The sequence below is a fragment of the Jaculus jaculus genome, chromosome 8, assembly GCF_020740685.1.
Source record: "Jaculus jaculus isolate mJacJac1 chromosome 8, mJacJac1.mat.Y.cur, whole genome shotgun sequence".
In the NCBI taxonomy this organism is placed as follows: Eukaryota; Metazoa; Chordata; class Mammalia; order Rodentia; family Dipodidae; genus Jaculus; species Jaculus jaculus.
The window spans coordinates 113,423,997-113,442,021 of record NC_059109.1 but is presented as its reverse complement, the minus strand read 5'-3'; the positions used below and the strand labels follow the sequence as shown (position 1 = coordinate 113,442,021).

The 18,025-nt window shown below is 44.1% G+C and overlaps 1 protein-coding gene across 1 annotated transcript in view; it reads left to right on the top strand.

Annotated features, from left to right (window-relative positions):
* Positions 1 to 18,025, top strand: part of Pigu (phosphatidylinositol glycan anchor biosynthesis class U) — a 100,171-nt gene that overhangs the window by 67,852 nt on the left and 14,294 nt on the right. Inside the window, exons 8-10 of the mRNA XM_045156587.1 lie at positions 3,247 to 3,401; positions 6,300 to 6,443; positions 8,765 to 8,889. Coding sequence (XP_045012522.1) covers positions 3,247 to 3,401; positions 6,300 to 6,443; positions 8,765 to 8,889 — 424 coding nt within the window. The remainder of the gene's footprint in view (positions 1 to 3,246; positions 3,402 to 6,299; positions 6,444 to 8,764; positions 8,890 to 18,025) is intronic.

Genomic DNA, 18,025 nt, shown 5'->3' with positions numbered 1-18,025 from the left:
ACAGTACCTACTGAAAGGGTTAGTATGTCATATATGTGAAACAATCTGAGGAGAACTCAGATGGCAGCTACAGTATTAAAATTAAAAGGACAGGGTCAGTACTGTAAATATGAAGGATGATAAGGGGAAAGGAAAATTAGTCTTTTTGTGGAATCAGAAGTAAAGTTTGTACTTCGTCTTTTGACATCATAAACCTGTCTCAACTCTGCTAGTAGTGTCTCTAGAGACTGTAAAATGTGTAAACAAGCTAGTGTGTTACCAATGTCAAAGTCAAAGCTATTTTTCTGTTCCCTCATGAGACTCAGGATCAAAGGCAGCGATGCTACATCTGGCTCCTTGGTGAGTCATGGATGAGCATGGTAGTTTAAGCCCATCTGGTCCCTTCCCTTCTCTACTTTTCCTTTGACCTTGGCTCACAGCCTGGCTTCCAAATTAGGCAGAAGCTTACAGTATTATGATCTGATAGCACGCAGCATAAAATAGGGCACTGACATACACGCCATCAATGAAGGAGAGGTGAATACATAAACCCAGGAACTAACACCATGCCACGTGTGGTGGCGCATGCCTGTAATCCCAGCACTCGGGAGGATGAGGTAGGAGGATTGCTGTGAGTTCAAGGCCAGCCTGGGCTAGAGTAAAACCCTACCTCAAAAACACAAAAAAAAAGAAAAAAGAAAAAGAAAAAAATTATCTTTTTTTTTTTAAAGCAAGCGATCCTGAACTATAGTGTAAAGGGATACACATGTAAATGAAAAGCCATAAGGAAATGTAAGAAAGTGATTACTGTACAGGTCACCGTCATCATTACTTGTGAAGGAGTACAGCACTGTGATTGGGTTGGAGTTGAAATGTATGGAAGGACTTGGGGTGGTGTATGGAAAATTCCTGACCTGGGTATTGGTTACTTACCCAAAGGTGTTTACTGTTGACCAAGCTTTTATATTTGTTTTGTGTGATTTTCTTTATTTTATTTTGCAATAGAACAGTTAAGCCCTGGGGATATAGCTCAGTGGTAGAACTCTTGCCTAACATCTACAAATCTCTGTGCTTGATTCTCAGAGAGAGAGAGAGAGAGATATTAAAAAAATTGATCAGGGGCTAAGGAGATGTCTCAGTGGTTAAAGGCACTTGTTTGTAAAGCATGATGCCCCAGGTTACATGTGTTTGGAGTTCATTTGTGGTGGCAAGATGCCCTAGCATACCCATTTGTTCTCTCTGTCCATCCTTCCCTATCTCGCTGTCTCTCTCTCTCTTTGCAAATAAGTTAAGTCAATAAGATAGATGATAGATAGATACATACATACATACATACATACATACATACATACATGATATATAGATAGATAGATAGATAGATAGATAGATAGATAGATAGATAGATAGGTGGATAATATGCTTTTTTACTACAGAAAATATCACAATGAAATCTGGATGTGGTGTGGTACTATAATCGTAGCACTTGTGGGGGAGGATTAGGAATTCAAGGTCATCCTCAAATACAAAGTTCGAGGCTAGCTCAAGTGTATGAAACCATGCCTCAGAAAGGGTGATATTGGGTTAAAAAAGGAAGGAAGGAAAGAAGGAAGGAAGGAAGGAAGGAAGGAGAAAGAAAGGGTTATATTGGGGAGATGACTTAGTGGTTAAAAGTGCTTGCTGGTAGGGATATGGCTCAGCAGTTAAAGGTGCTTGCTTGCAAAGTCTGCTGGCCCCGGTTCAGTTCCCTGTTACCCATGTAAAGCCAGATGTGCAAAGTGGTGCATGTGTCTAGAGTTTGTTTGCAGTGGCAAGAGGCCCCGGCATGCCCATACTAACTCTCACTCTCTCTGTCTCTGTCTGTCTCAAATAAATTTAAAAATTTAAAAAGTGCTTGTTGCATAAGTTTGGAACTCCAGAACCCACATTGCAATTACCTTCTCATTTCTGGACAAACACCTGACCAGAAGCAGCTTATGGGAGAAAAGTGTTTATTTCAGGCTCACAGAATCTATAAGAAACACCATCAATGATGGAAGAAGCTGGTTCATTTCCAATGATTCATGGCAGAGAGGCATCACCAGCAGCCAGCAATCATGAATAGCCAGAGCTCAAACTGCTCTTTATACATCTTAGGGCTGGACTGCAAAGTCCACCCCCAGTGACATACCTCTTCTCCAGCAGGGCTCTGCCTGCAGGAGAATCAAGTTGCAAGCTCAGTCTTATAAAAAATGTCTGAGTTGGACTGGAGAAATAGTTCAGTGGTTAAGATGCTTGCCTGTGAAGCTTAAGAACACAGGTTTGATTCCCCAGTACCCCTGTAAGCCAGATACACAAGGTGGCACATGCACCTGGAGTTGCAGTAGCTGGAGGCCCTGGAATGCCCATGCTCTCTCTCTCTCCCTCTTTCATTAATTAATTAATTAATTAAATATTTTAAAACTGCCTCAATCTGTGAGGACATATATTTACACTATCATACCATGTAAAGCTGGACACAAGTACATGTCTCTAATAATCCCATGTATAGAAGTGGGAGACAGAGTTGGGGCCAGCCACTCTGGCACACACAGTGGCAAAAACGAAGAGAGAGTGTTTGAGAGATGGCTTAGCAGTTAAGGCACTTGCCTATGAAGCCTAAAGGACCCAGGTTTGATTCTCTAGGACCCACATAAGCCAGATGCACAAGTGGCACATATGTCTAAGAGTTTGTTTGCAATGAGTAGAGGCCCTGGCGCACCTATTCTCTCTCTCTCAAATAAATAAAATATTTTATAAAAAGAGAGAGACCTTATGTCATACACCTTGAGGTTGTCCTCTGACTTCCACACATGTGCTACAACATGTGCATACCCATACATATATACACATACATGCACACATACACATGCACACACAGCCCTTCTTCTTGTTTTTTTTTTTTTAAAGGCAAAGTCTCACTGTGTAGCCCTGGATGGCCTGGAACTCATGGAGACCAAGCTGAACTAAAATGTGTAGCAATCTTCCTTCCTTTGCCTTCTGAGTGCTGGGATTATAGGCTTATTTCACCACAGCCAGCTTGTTCATCTATCTCTCTCATATTTTATTTCTTTTCATTTTTCAGGTTATAGGATGCACATCTTACACCCTTTTTTCCCTTCATCATCCACTTTTATTTTTCTGTTTTAATTAAAGACACAGCAAACTTACAAATGTAGACATCATGGCATAATGTCAGCCTAAGGGACTCCTTACATGAAGCTGATAGCTGTTTTCTGTCTTCTCTCCTAGCGGCAGTACATACCTGTGAAAGTGAAAAGCAAAGCCTTCTGGATCTTTTCTTGGGAGTATGCCATGATGTATGGAGGAAGCCTAGTGGTCATCATTTGCCTCTCCTTCTTCCTTCTCAGCTCCTGGGACTTCATTCCTGCTGTTTATGGTTTCATGTAAGTACAGATCTCACTAGAAAATTCTAGAAGCTAATTTGGGTTTCATAGTTCCTGTTGGAATCAGAGAGAGAGGACGGTAGACAGCAGGAGCCCTCAAACTTTAAGGTGCCTCCAAGTTTCTTCATGGCTTTTTAAATCCAGAGTTCTGGCCCAGCCTTAGGGGTTCTGGTTATAAAGGTGTGAATGGGGACCAAGAATTTACATTTCTAGAGTTTTCAGGTGCTGCCACTGCTAGTGGTGGTCCAAGGAATGTTCTTTGAGAACCACTGCTCTAGAGCACACCTTTGGTTAGTTTTAAATATTTTATTTATTTAATTTATTTGAGAGAGAAGGAGAGAGAGGAAGAGGCAGATAGAATGAATGGGTGCACCAGGTCCTCCAGCCACTGCAAATGAATTCCAGATGCATGCACTACCTGGTGTGTGTGGCTTACATGGGAACTGGAGAGTCGAACATGAGTCCTTAATGCTTTGTAGGCAAGCACCTTTACCGCTAAGCTATCTTTCCAGCCCTGTTGTTTTTTGAGCTTGGATTTTGCTCTAACCCTAGCTGACCTGGAATTCACTGTGTAGTGTCAGACTGGCTTTAAATTCACAGCAGTTCTCCAGAGGGCTAGGATTAAAGACATGTGCCACCACACCTAGCTTTTTGTTTGTTTGTTTGTTTGATTGTTTGTTTGTTTTTTGAGGTAGGGTCTCACTCTAGCTCTAGAATTCACTATGTAGTCTCAAGGTAGCCTTGAATTCTCTGTGATCCTCCTACCTCTGCCTCTTGAGTGGGACTAAAGGTGTACACCACCACACCTGGCTAGTTTTTTATATATATATATTTAATTTGAGAGAGAGAGAGCAGATGAGCTCAGATGGATACACAAGGAGCTCCTGCCACTGCAAATGAACTCCAGATGCATGCACACTTTGTGCAAATGGCTTTACGTGAGTACTAGGGAATTGAACCTGGCTTTATAAGCATGTGCCTTTAACTGCTGACCCATCTCTCTAGCCTGGCAGACAGTTTTAATGTAAAGACACCTGCCATTTGTGAGTGAGTTTGCAGTATTATACAGGCTTGCCCCAGTCTATATTCATGAATTCTTTTATCTTTTGGTTTTTTGAGGTAGGGTCTCACTCTAGCCTTGGTTGACCTGGAATTCACTATGTAGTGTCTGGGTAGCCTCAAACTCATATCAGTCCTCTTACCTCAGCCTCCTGAGTGCTGGGATTGAAGGCATGCACAACCATGCCTGGCTATATTCATGAATTCTACAGACATTTCTTGCTGAGGATGGTGTACACCTTTAATTTAATTTCACCACTCAGGTGGTTGAAGTAGGAGGATCACTGTGAGTTTGAGGACAGTCCGGGGCTATATCATGAATTCCAGGTCAGCCTGGCTAAATTGAGACCCTACCTCAAAAGAAAGAAAGAGAGAAAGAGAAAGGGAGGGAAGAAGGGAGGGAAGGAATGAAAGAAGGAATCTAGGAATCTAAGCTGGGCATGGTGGCGTACACCTTTAATCCCAGCACTTGGAAGGCAGAGGTAGGATTTTTTTTTTTTTTGCCCTGCTTAAAAAAAAACACACCACACCACACCACACCCCATCCCCAACCAGAGACCTTATACCCTCCTTGTTCTCTATTGTTTGTTTGTTTAATTATGAATTGAGACCAGTTTTAACTTTTTTTATTTGTTTGTTTTTTTTTTTAATTTTTATTTATTTATTTATTTATTTGAGAGTGACAGACACAGAGAGAAAGACAGATAGAGGGAGAGAGAGAGAATGGGCGCGCCAGGGCTTCCAGCCTCTGCAAACGAACTCCAGACGCGTGCGCCCCCTTGTGCATCTGGCTAACGTGGGACCTGGGGAACCGAGCCTCGAACCGGGGTCCTTAGGCTTCACAGGCAAGCGCTTAACCGCTAAGCCATCTCTCCAGCCCTATTTGTTTGTTTTTGAGGTAGGGTCTTACTATAGCCCAGGCTGACATGAAACTCACTCTGTAGCCCCAGACTGTCCTTGAACCTATAGCAGTCCTTTTACCTCTGCCTCCCCAGTGCTGGGATTAAAGGTGTGCACAATCATGCCTCAGTATTTTTTGTTCCCAAATCAAAATATGATGTAAGGGCTGCAGGAGGTACTGTTGTCACTGCTCAGTCCTTAAAGTGTGGGAGGGTGGGAAGGCTCAGCATTTAGGTCAGTAATAGAACACCTGCCTAGCGTGCTGGAGGCCCTGGGTTCTGCCCCAGCACTGCAAAATCAGTGTGTGTGTGTGTGTGTGTGTGAGAGAGAGAAACTTTTAGAAGAGCTAGAATCATAGCCAAATTCTTGTATGATTTGGACAGAAAGATAGTCTTCCAGATAAGCCTTGATTTGTCCAATGCAATCTGGAGCCCTGAGTATATTAGCACAACTTATTAATGGTTCCTGAAGCGTTTGGGAGGCTTCTGAGGGTTCCTGCTGTGGGAATGTGGAGCAAGAATGGGGAGGAGCCGCCCTCAGAGCCTCCCTCTGGGCAGGTCTTTGGAATGAATGCCCCAAATAGATCTTGTTTATTTAAATCTCCTACTTCCTCTTGAAGTACTGGGTAGCTACTGATTGTAAACTGGCCTGGCAGGAAGAGGGCCTGCTCTCTGGAGGCTTAGAATGGGTTCCTGCCTCATTTCAGATTCTTTTAGCTGCTTTGGTGTTTATTGTGGCTTATATTCTCTATACCCATGGCCTTAGATTTTGTTACTATCTGTATGGGGTGCTTGGAGAGCAGTCACATTCATATCTCTGGAGGGAAGAAATTGTCCCTGAGTGCCCAGTAGTGACCCAAGTCCTTAGGAGATGACAAGGGCAAAGCAGACCATTTGTAACTCTGCTCTTTTTTCTCGCCCTGTGTTTTCTTAATTCCAGACTTTCTGTTCCAGATCTCACTCCAAATATTGGTCTTTTCTGGTACTTCTTCGCAGAAATGTTTGAGCACTTCAGCCTCTTTTTTGTCTGCGTGTTTCAGATCAATGTCTTCTTTTACACCGTCCCCTTGGCCATCAAGTTAAAGTAAGTGGAAGGACCTGCTGTGGTTGTGTCCACGCCCTGTCCCATGCAGCCTAACAGACTGGGAGCATTTGCCATCAGGTTTATGGAATCTTTGTCCAGGTGCTAATGGCCAGAGCCGCCAATTGAGGTCACATAAGTGCAGGCTGCAGGAAGGGAGCTTCTGGGTTCTAACCTTGGCCTCACTTTGAGGTGTCTGAGCCCATATTGCCATTGTGGGCAAGAATACAGTTGCATTATAACTAGGAGTATCTTATAAGAAGTAGATCTAGAACTGGGTGTGGTGGCACATGTCTTTAATCCAGCACTTGGCAATCAGTAGGAGGTTCTCTAAGAGTTCGAGGCCACCCTGAGAATACATAGTGAATTCCAGGATAGCTGGAGCTAGAATGAGACCCTGCCTCAAAAAAACAAAATATAAACAAATAAAGTAGACCTGATTGGGTGTCCCTGATCATCAGTGCTATAACTGTCCCAAGTTAGTTGGGAGGCTGGCCACTTACAGCCCTGTTTTAATCAGTTTTCCTCAAATGGAATTATGTGTAGAGCTCCCTTCTGCAGAAGAAGAGAGCTGGCATTAATCCCAGCTCTCGGGAGGCAGACACAGGAGGATCTTTGTGAGTTTGAGGCCAGCCTGGGACTGCAGAGTGAATTCCAGGTTAGCCTGGGCTAGAGTGACAACCTGCCTCCCAGGGGAGAAAGAGAGAGAGCGTGAGCGAGTGCTGGCATGTATTGAGCCTTCTCCTTTCCAGGTGCCTTTCTAGCTTTGTGCAATGGAATGATACCTAACTCAGCAGCTCAGAATTCTTTTATGGTCATCAGTCACATTTTATAGTTGAGGAAATCAAGACTAGCTCAGAGAGGTGGAGCAATTTTCCCAGAGTTACACAGTGAGTAAGCAGTGGTGCTGGGATTTTAAACAAAGGTTCGTCTGATTCCATAGTCTATGCTCAACTCTTGGGGCCATGTCAAGCTACTGAGAACACTTGCAATAGTTCCAAAGTGGTTCCATTCTTCTGACCAGAGAAGTTTGACCTCTGACGAAAATCTTCACGAGCAGGCGTTTAGCATTTGTACAGAAGCAGACCCTGTGTTGTATTTAGGTATTGCTGAGGGGAATATATATCAGGCCTTTTCCTGCTCACTCCTTTAGCATTCAGTCTGCTCTCAGAGGAGCTCTGAAGGCTGAGGCCGTATCCCTGTCCTCTCCTGAGCAAGGCTGAGGCATGCGAAGCACTAAGCAAAGCAGCATGGTGACATCAGGAGCTCTGGGGACAGACAGCCTGGTCACTGACTTCACTTCTCTGAACTCAGTTTCCTCATTTGTGAATAATCCCTACCTAGAGGGATGGCTGAGGTGCTCTGGAGGGTTCCCTGGAATAGCTTTGCATAGAACTCGGCACACAGGGCTCAGGAGAAAGTAGACATTGCCATTTATTGGTTTAAAATCAGCTTCAGCTGTTATTAAAGTAAGAAGAATCCCAGTCTTCAGCTAGGTGCAGTGGCTCACTCCTGTAATCCCAGCGCTTAGGAGGTGCAGTCTACAGGAGGGTCTGGAGTTCAAGTCTAGCTTCAGCTACATGATACCATTGACTCAAAAAAGAAAAGAAAGCCAGGCATGGTGGTGCATGCCTTTAGTTCCAGCACTTGGGAAGCAGAGGTAGGAGGATCACCATGAGTTTGAGGCCAACCTGGAATTCCAGAGTGAGTTTTAGGTTAGTCTGGGCTAGAGTGAGACCCTACCTTGAAAAACAAAATGAAAAAGAAAGAAAGAAAAGAATTCTACTTCTGGTCCTTTAGGAGCTTAAAAAAAATCTCTATGTAGCTCTCAGTTCTCTTTCTGGATACACAGGGTCTGTGTACTGCCCTGACCAGATTGTCAGCGAGCAAAGAATCAGCCAAAGGCACTTCTTGCCTCAGGGCCTGTTGGCATAGGAGGGAGGCTGCCTGGTTTCTCTGACAAGCAGTCCTTTAGGCCTAGTAATAAGGAATGGTGACTTCATTTGTTTTCTTCCTTGTGGTTTCTAGGTTTCTAGGAGAAGGCCTAGAGCTGGTAGAAGCAGGCAGGAGGTGGCTGTGGATGGGAAATGTCTCAGAGCTGATTCTCTAGTGTTTGGCCTCCCAACCACCTCTGGGCCTTCTCCTAGGTCTCTGTGGTTTTCTGCTCTGCTACCGAGGCCCGGCTCCTCCATGCCTTGTTGGTAGCAGCTAGCCCCTGCCTGAAGTCCTATGAGAGTACTTATGGCTTGAGGGGTGGGGTCAGGAGGATCTGGGGTAGATGTGGTCCCTGGCTGATCTGTCTCTTCTGCCTTGCTCTGCCCCAGGGAGCACCCCATCTTCTTCATGTTCATCCAGATTGCCATCATTTCCATCTTCAAGTCCTATCCAACAGTTGGGGATGTGGCACTCTACATGGCTTTCTTCCCTGTATGGAACCATCTCTACAGATGTGAGTACCCCAACCCACTTCACTGGGGAGCCGATTTGTGTCCCTCTGGTCTCTGGATGAAACCGCTGGGGAGGATGGATCTCATAGGCATTTCCTGGTCATCTGCTGCACTGGCAACACTGGCCTCCTGAGGCATAGCCTGTGCCCCCCTGGTACTTTGACTAGTGTTGATAATAAGCACATCTACCCCCCTGTGGAGCACTTAGCTGACCATGTGGCAGTAGGAATATCGTACCTGGGCTGGCTCAGTGGATAGTGCCTGCAGCTCAAGCCGAAGTTCCCGAGCTTGCTCCCCACGTAAAAAGCAAGAAGCTATAGTGGGTTTCTGTCATCCTACACTGCACTGCAGTGAGATGGGAGGCAGAGCTGAGAGAATTTTCCAGCAATTCATGGCAAGTTCAACAAAAACAGCAGAGCTAGATGCACTGCCCCAAATGAGGTTCATAAGGGAGAACTGACTTGAAAGTTGTCCTCTAGCCCTCCACATGTGTGTACCCACATTCACATGTACACACATATAAAAATTTAAATTTAAAATTTTTATTATTTATTTGCAAGCAGAGAGATATAGAGAGTGAATAAACTCCAGACCCATGTAACACTTTGTGCATCTGGCTTTATGTTGTTCCTGGGGAACCGAACCTGAGCCAGCAGTCTTTGCAAGCAAGTGCCTTTGACCACTGAGTTAAAAGATAACTATATCCATTAGGTCATTTTATCTTCCCACCAGCCTTTGAGGTAAGCATTACCTTTATGCAGATGAGAAAACCGAGATGCAGAAAGAGCCCCTTGTTTAAGGTCACATGACTACTAAATGGAAGTGCTGGGATTTGAATCCAGATCTGTGAGACCTGCCCAGTGTTATCCAACCTGTTTTTTCGGGGTTTTGTTCTTTTCTTTTTAATGTTTTTGTTTATTATTTATTTGCAATCAGAGAGTGAGAATGGGTGCTCTAAGGCCTCTTACCATTGCAAACAAACCCCAGATGTATGTGCCAATCACTTTGCATATCTGTCTTTATGTCGGTACTGGGGAATTAAACCCAAGCCATCAGACTTTGCAAGCGAGTATTTTTACCCACTCAGCCATCTCTCCAGCCCAGCCCACCTTTTTGTAACAGTGGAAATGATCAATATTTGTGTTTTCTAGTAGAATAGCCACTAATGCAACCCTGAAACTAAATTTTTCTTCGTTTTGCATGGACAGGGGAGGGGAAGACTTTAGAGTGAGGGTCTCATGTAACTCAGGCTGGCCTTGGGCTCACTATATAGCTGAAGATGACCTTGAAATTCTGATCCTCCCACTATCACTTTCAAATAGTAGTATTACAAGCTTATGACACCATACCCAACTTTTAATTAATGAATTTTATTTATTTGTTTTTTGTTTTTTCAAGGTAGGGTCTCACTCTAGCCCAGGCTGACCTGGAATTAACTCTGTAGTCTCAGGGTGGCCTCAAACTCACAGCAATCCTCCTACCCCTGCCTCCTGAGTGCTGTAATTAAATGTGTGCACCAACATACCTGGCTTATTTTTATTATTTTATTTTTTGGATGGAGTCTCACACTATAGTTAAGACTAACATGAAATTCACTGTATAGCCCACGCTGGCCTCAAACTCACAGCCATCCTCCTGCCTCAACCTCAGTCTCTTGAGTACTAGGATTATAGGTATGAGTCACCCCACCAGCAGAAATGGAATGCTTGTTTAAACAAAAATGTAGTAAGGCACATGTGTCTAGGCTTCCATATTAGTGCAGTGGTATCTGTGGGTTCTGAACCATTCCCTAGTGCTACAGCCAGAAGTTCCTCCGGGGCTGATGGGCAACACCAGACTTCCTGCTTTTTTTCATGAAGACTGCGCTCAGTTCTATCTATCCTCTTCTCAGAAGGTGACTCCAGTGTGTTCTGTATTCTCCAAGCCCCAGCCCCCAGTTCCCTTCCTGCAGGCTCTTAGACTTCTCTGGTGGTTCTTTTCAGCGTCTGGGGCTCCCTTACCTTGGATAGATACCCTTTGCCTGTGTCCCCAGCACCCAACATGGAGCACGTTTTGCTCAGTGAGTAGCACAATCCATAAATGTCGATGGAAGGGGCATTTTAAACCTCCCTATGTAGGAAACGGAGTTAATAATCCACCTGATTCTCTGCCTTGGAATGGGGAGGGTAGCTGCTGAACTTGACTTACCAAGGTGTCAAGAATTAATTTAGGGGCTGGAGGGATGGCTTAGCAGTTAAGGCATTTGCCTGCAAAGCCAAAGGACCCAGGTTCAATTCCCCAGGACCTACATTAGCCAGATGCACAAGGGGACGTATGTGTCTGGAGTTTGTTTGCAGTGGCTGGAGGCCCTGACATGCCCATTTTCTCTCTCTCCCTCCCTCTTTCTCTGTCAAATAAATAAATAAATAAAAATAAAATATTTTTTTAGAAAAAGAATGAACTTAGGAGTGCAGGCTTCAGAGGAAGTTAATTAATTAATGTACTTTTGGGGTTTTTGTTTTGTTTTTCGAGGTAGGGTCTTACTCTAGCCCAGGCTGACCAAGAATTCACTATGGAGTCCCAGGGTGGCCTCAAACTAATGGTAATCATCCTACCTCTGCCTCCCCAGTGCCACCGCGCCCCACTCAATTTTTTTTTTTTTTTTTTTTTTTTGAGGGTCTTACTCTAGCTCAGGCTGACCTGGAATTCCACTATGTAGTCTCTGGGTGGCCTTGAACTCATGGCAATCTTCCTACCTCTGCCTCCCAAGTGCTGGGATTAAAGGTGTGCACCATCACACCTGGCTTTTTCAAAGGAAGTTAATTTTTGTTGTTTTGAAGTTTGGGTGTAGACCAGGAAGTGAAACAGACCAGCTGCAAGCAGGAAACCTACCTGTAAGTGTAAGCCTGGGAGTGAAGGCAAACAGTTGAGTGGGCACCTAAGCTTGGGCCAGGTGATGACTCTTGGGCTGTCCACGTGGGTGGTTACGAATCTAAGCTGATGGGAAGGAGGACGAAGCATCTTCTGTCTGAGACATCCTCATTGCACAGACAAGACTCACGACCCAGTCCAACAGGCTCAGAGCCAGCTGGGAGCCTCCTGGAAGAGTGACCAGTGATGAATCATGAGGCCACCAAAACATACTGGCACACCCCAGTCTGTGATACAGTAGGTCTGTCTTTCCCACAAGACAAGTTCTTTTTCTTCAGCTATGTGTCCCACACAGGCTACTGCCTCTCTCTCAGTATCTCATCCCACATTATTAAACCTAGTTGTCAGGCAGACTGACTTAAGCCTACATCCCAGCTTGTCCCAGGCAACTGTTTCAGCCTTTCTGGACCTCTGACTTTTCCATCCATCAGATGAGAATAATAGGGGGAGTGTGGTGGCACAGACTTACAGAAATAACAGTATTTGAAAGTTTGAGATCAGCCTGGGCTATATAAGTGAGTTCCAGGCTATATAGGAAAAACCAATCTCTAAATAGATAGATGATACATATTTTGATATGTTAGAGAGGTATTTTACATTTGATAAAGGAAATATGTCAAAGTATTGTAATTATCATCCTCAGTGATAATCATGCAGGGGCATCCTCTGAATATTTCTGTCATCAGAGTGTCATGCATAGCAGCCAAAATCATTGAAATATATTTTTCATGGGCCGGAGAGATGGCTTAGCAGTTAAGCGCTTGCCTGTGAAGCCTAAGGTCCCAGTTCAAGGCTCAGTTCCCTAGGACCCACATTAGCCAGATGCACAAGGGGGCGCACGTGTCTGGAGTTCGTTGGCAGTGACTGGAGGCCCTGGTGCGCCCATTCTCTCTCTCTCTCTCTCTCTCTGCCACTTTCTCTCTCTGTCGCTTTCAAATAAATAAATAAAAATAAACCAAAAAATATATATTTTTCAAAACTTGAAGTAAGGAGTGAAGTTCCTCCTGCTGAACTTCAGGAGCAAATAACTGGGGTGGGCTTATTAGTATACTTCCACAAGGCCCCTGCATCTCAGAGACCCTGTCAGCCAGCGATTTCTCTGAATCCCAAGAAGAGAGGAAAGGATGGGAGAGATGTGAGATTGGTGGTGCCAGGGCCTACTGCCTGGAGAACAGATGCTCTGCATGCTGGGAACAAGACTTCTAAAAGACAAATATATCTGGAAGTCTATGGCACGATGCCATTTTTGCTGGCTTTGAGTAGCATTTCTGTAACCAAAGAGAACCTATATGTGTTTTCTTAAAATTCAATATATTTATACTTCAGATGAAGGCATGGATAAGAGATGTACTCGCATGTACAATGAAAAAAGCCACAGCGACTCCTAGTGGCAAATTAAATGAAACCAGAGTAGTCTCCAGGCCTATGGAAATAGTGGAATGGTTTGTGCTAAATTCCTAAGCAACCTAACTGCCAAAGCTATTGGACATGGAATCAATGTGATACTGTACCCTTCAATGATTGAAACTATTGGGGCGTCGCGTGGTGGTGCACGCCTTTAATCCCAGCACTAGGGAAGCAGAGGCAGGAGGATCGCCATGAGTTCGAGGCCACCCTGAGACTACATAGTGAATTCCAGGCTGGCCTGGACTAGAATGAGACCCTATCTTGAGAAAAAAAAAAAACTAATGGGGGAAAAAAAAAAACCTTAAATAAACAAAGAAGGAGGGGATTTTCAAAAACCAGGATAACCAAATAGAGATTGTTGCTGACTGTTGGGTAATGAGTTTACAGACATAGCTTATCTCAAGTCTGCAGAGAACCATGGCCACGCTGCTGCTCTGAATCTTCCCAGGGAGTACTCATGTTTGGAACACCTGTTTGGGAATTGATAGCTGTGAGTCATTATATTCAATTACAAGGTCTATAGACCTGGACCTTGGGAACTCAAAGAAGGTATGTTGAGAAGTGTTTCAGTCCAGTTGAGTGTATTTATGTTGTTAGGATTCCAATTTAAACATTAGCTGCCAATACTCATGTGCCTGCTCCCACATCACATGTCTGTTTTCTGTACTGGTCAGGTCAGAGGGAAGGAAAAGAACAGGCCCTACCCTCCAGTGTGAGTCTCAGAGGCTGGCCTTGGGGACCTGTGGCCAGGATGAGTCAGACAGATGCACACTTGTGGTATTAAGGAGCAGCCTGCTGGCAGAGCTGGTGCCAACCTGTAGTGGCCCAGCTGCAAAGCCAGTTACCACAGGACTAGAGATGAGCATATGTGTGATATGTTATTTTTATTTATTTAATTTTTTTATGTATTTGAAAGACACAAAAAGGCAGATAGAGAATGTGCACACCAGGGCCTCCAGCCACTGCAAATGAACTAACTCCAGATGCATGCGCCACCTTGTCCATCTGGTTTATGTGGGTCCTGGGGAATTGAGCCTGAGTCTTCTGGCTTTGCAGGCAAGCGCCTTAACTGCTAAGCTATCTGTCCAGCCTTGGTGTATTGTTTTTAATTAGCTATTATACAGTGAGTGGTAAAAGAATATGGATAAAATACAAGTAAATTATAAAATTAATTATGCAGTAGATTCCCGTGTATCTAGGATATAGTTTAAAAAAGAAAATTTCAGTTTGATCTTTGAATCCCCTAATCTCTCTATGCTCCTTCTTCTGGTACCAGATATTTCAAGTGATGTTTTATTTCTGAATGCCTTGGGCCACAAATTGATGTTCATCAATAATGCCAGAGATTGGATAAACCATCCAGTGAATGCCCTGGGGAACCTGACTCCTCTGGCCTAACAGGTCTGATGAAGGATGAGCCCTTTCGTCTCGTCCAGCCCTGGTCATCTCTGACACCTCCTGGTGCCTGGAACAAGCTGTCCTGTGCCCGGGTCCCCAGTTCCATCTGCTCTGGCAGAGAGCTCTAATCTCTCAGCCTTCTGGCCAGCAAGAGTGAATAGCAGCTCCCTATCCCTGCAAAGGTCACCACTGGCCTGATGCCAACTGGATGCTAGTGACAGTCCTCTAAGCACATGGAAAGGCCTCTTTGTGGCCCAGAAGCCGCATCTGAGCCTCCTCTCATCTTTACATTTTGCTTCCATCTGAAGCCTCTGTCTCTGGCTGGAGACACAGAGCCAGAATCACCAGGGCGGTCGGGCCCCACAAGCTATATTCTAAGAATATGTTCCTTTTAGCAAAGAATTTATAGAGCATGAAAAAGAACCACTGAGAATTGAAGAAGAGCGTGACGTTGGAGTAGTGAGCAGATTTGTTCTCCTTTCTTGAGTTTGTAACATTGCTTAGTAACAATATCAGTTCTCATACAAAATCCCTCTTCTTTAGCTCTTTCCTCCTGAGAGTAGAGGAAAAAGCAGAGGCTTCCCCAGGAGGTCTCAGGAGGCCTGATTCAGGGCTTTGGCCTCTCAGCTTTGACAACCCAGATCTATGTAAATTTCAGATCAGAAAAGAAGACCAGGCTGGAGAGCTGGCTTAGTGGTTAAGGTGCTTGCCTACAAAGCTAAAGGACTCAAGTTTGGTTCTCCAGGTCCATGTAAAACCAGATGCACAACGTGGCACATGCATCTGGAGTTTATTTGCAGTGCCTAGAGGCCCTGGTGCACCCTTTCTTTCTTCCCCTCTCTCCCTCCCTCCTTCCCTTTTTCTCAAATAAATGATTAAAAAAAAAAAAAAAGAGCTGAGCATGGTTGTGCACACCTTTAATCCTGGCACTTGAGAGGCAGAGGTAGGAGGATCGCTGTGAGTTGGAGGCCAGCCTGAGACTAGAGACTAGATAGTGAATTCCAGGTCAGCCTGGGCTAGAGTGAGACCCTACCTCAAAAAAAAAATAAAAACCTTTCAAAAACTGCTTGTAGTAGAGTTGCCAAATTTTTAGTTTTTAGTTTTTTAGTTTAGTCAATGACAATTATTGACTATTTGTTCCTGTTTCTTTTTTGTAAAATTTATTTATTTAAGAGAGAGAAAGAGGCAGACAGAGAGAGAATGAGTGTGCCAGGGCCTCTAGTCACTGCAAATGAACTCCAGAAACATGTGCCACCAACTTACATGGGTACTGGGGAATTGAACCTGGGTCCTTGGGCTTCACAGGCAAGTGCGTTAACCATTAAGCAATCCCTCCAGCCCCCATTTGTTCCCTTTGAGCAGAAAGACTTTTAAAAAATACTTTATTTATTTTTATTTATTTATCTGAGAGGGAAAAAGAGGCAGAGAGAGAAAGACAGACAGGCAGACAAAATGACAGACAGAATGGGCCTGCCCAGGCTTCCAGCTATTGCAAATGAACTCCAGATGCAGATGCATGTGCCCCCTTGTGTATATGGCTAATGTGGGTCCTGGGGAATCAAACCAAGGTCCTTTGCCTTTGCAGGAAAGTGCCTTAACTGCTAAGTCATCTCTCTAGCCCCAGGAGGACTTTTTAATATTACAAAGGACCCATGTAAGCCAGATGCACAAGGTGGTGCATGCATCTGGAGTTTGTTTGCAGCAGCTGGAGACCGTGGCTTGGCATGCACAGTTTTTTTTTTTCCTCTCTCTGTCTTTCTCTTTCCTTGTATCTGCTTTTTTATCTCTCAAATATATATATATATATGTATATATATAAAATATTATATTAAAAATATAATAAATAAAAATAAATGTTTAAAAAGAAAAGCCACCTGTACCTGGGTATACAGTAGCCCAGCCCTGTAATACCAACACTTAAGAGTTGAAGGCAGAAGGATTAGGAAGTCAAGGCTAACAGCTTGGGCCATATGAGAACGTGTCTCAAAAAGCCAGAGAGAGAGAAACACTACAAACTACCTTGTCCTGATTATTCCCACTTCTATATGTTATTGGAATCCCTGTAAAAGACTATCAGGGAGCCAAGTGCACGTCTTTAACCCCAGCACTCAGGAGGCAGAGGTAGAAGGATTGCCATGAGTTTGAGGCCACCCTGAGACTACATAGTGAATTCCAGGTCAGCCTGAGCGAGACCCTACCTCGAAAAATCAAAACAACAACAAAAACAATAAAGAGGAGCATGGGAGGTGGCTCAGCAGTTAAAGGTGCTTGCTTGCAAAGCCTGCTGGCCCAGCACTAACATAAAGCCAGATGCAAAAATGGCACAGACATCTGTGATCCCAAGGTGCCTACAACAAGGGGAAGTAGAACCAGGAGAATGCGAAGCTCAAGGGCTAGCTTATCAGACATTTGTTTGAAGTCTGGCAGGCCTAGCAGTTTGCAGCAGCAAGAGACCCTGTATCAAAGAAGGTAGAGCGCAGACTCTGACCTTTACACATACGTGCTCTGTGGCACATGTGCCCATACATACCCAAGTAAACAAATTTTAAAAATTAAATAATAATGGTTGGCCATGGTGGTGCACGCCTCTAATCCCAGCACTTGGGATGCAGAGGTAGGAGGATCACTGAGTTCAAGGCCACCCTGAGACTACATAGTGAATTCCAGGTCAGTCTGAACTAGAATGAAACCCTACCTCAAAAAATAAAAACCACCCTGGGCTAGGTGGTGCACACCTTTAATCCCAGCACTCAGGAGGAAAAGGTAGGAGGAGCGCCGTTAGTTCAAGGCCAGCATGAGAATATGAGTGAATTCCAGGTTAGCCTGGACTAGAGTGAAACCCTTCCCCAAAAAAACAAATAAATAAATAAATAATGAACTAATAAACCAGGCATGGTGGTGCACACCTTTAATTCCAGCACTCGGGAGGCAAAGGTAAGAACATTGCCATGAGTTCAAGGCCTCCCTGAGATAACATAGTGAATTCCAGGTCAGCCTGGGCTAGAGTGAGACCTCACCTCGCAAAAAAAAAGTTTTAAATTAAATTATAACATGGAATAAAGAGATGGAGAGATGGCTTAGTGGTTAAGGCACTAAACCTGAAAAATAAAAGCATCATATTCTGCTAGATAACCCTGCTGAATCAAGAGAAAAAAACAACAATAAGCAGTATGTGGTAAGCAGGTTTTCTTCACTTCCAACTGTCCACATCATAATTTCCAGAACCCATGAACATGTCACTTTAAATGGCAAAAGGTAATGGTCTTCAGAGAGGGAAATTGTCCTGGGTTATCTAGGTAGGCACACTTAGTATAATCACAAGGTCAAAAAATAAATTCTCTAAAATGCAAAGGTGGAAGATGGGGGAGTATGAGAAATTTCTACAACTTCCTGTTCAATTTGACTGAACAAGACGATAAAGAA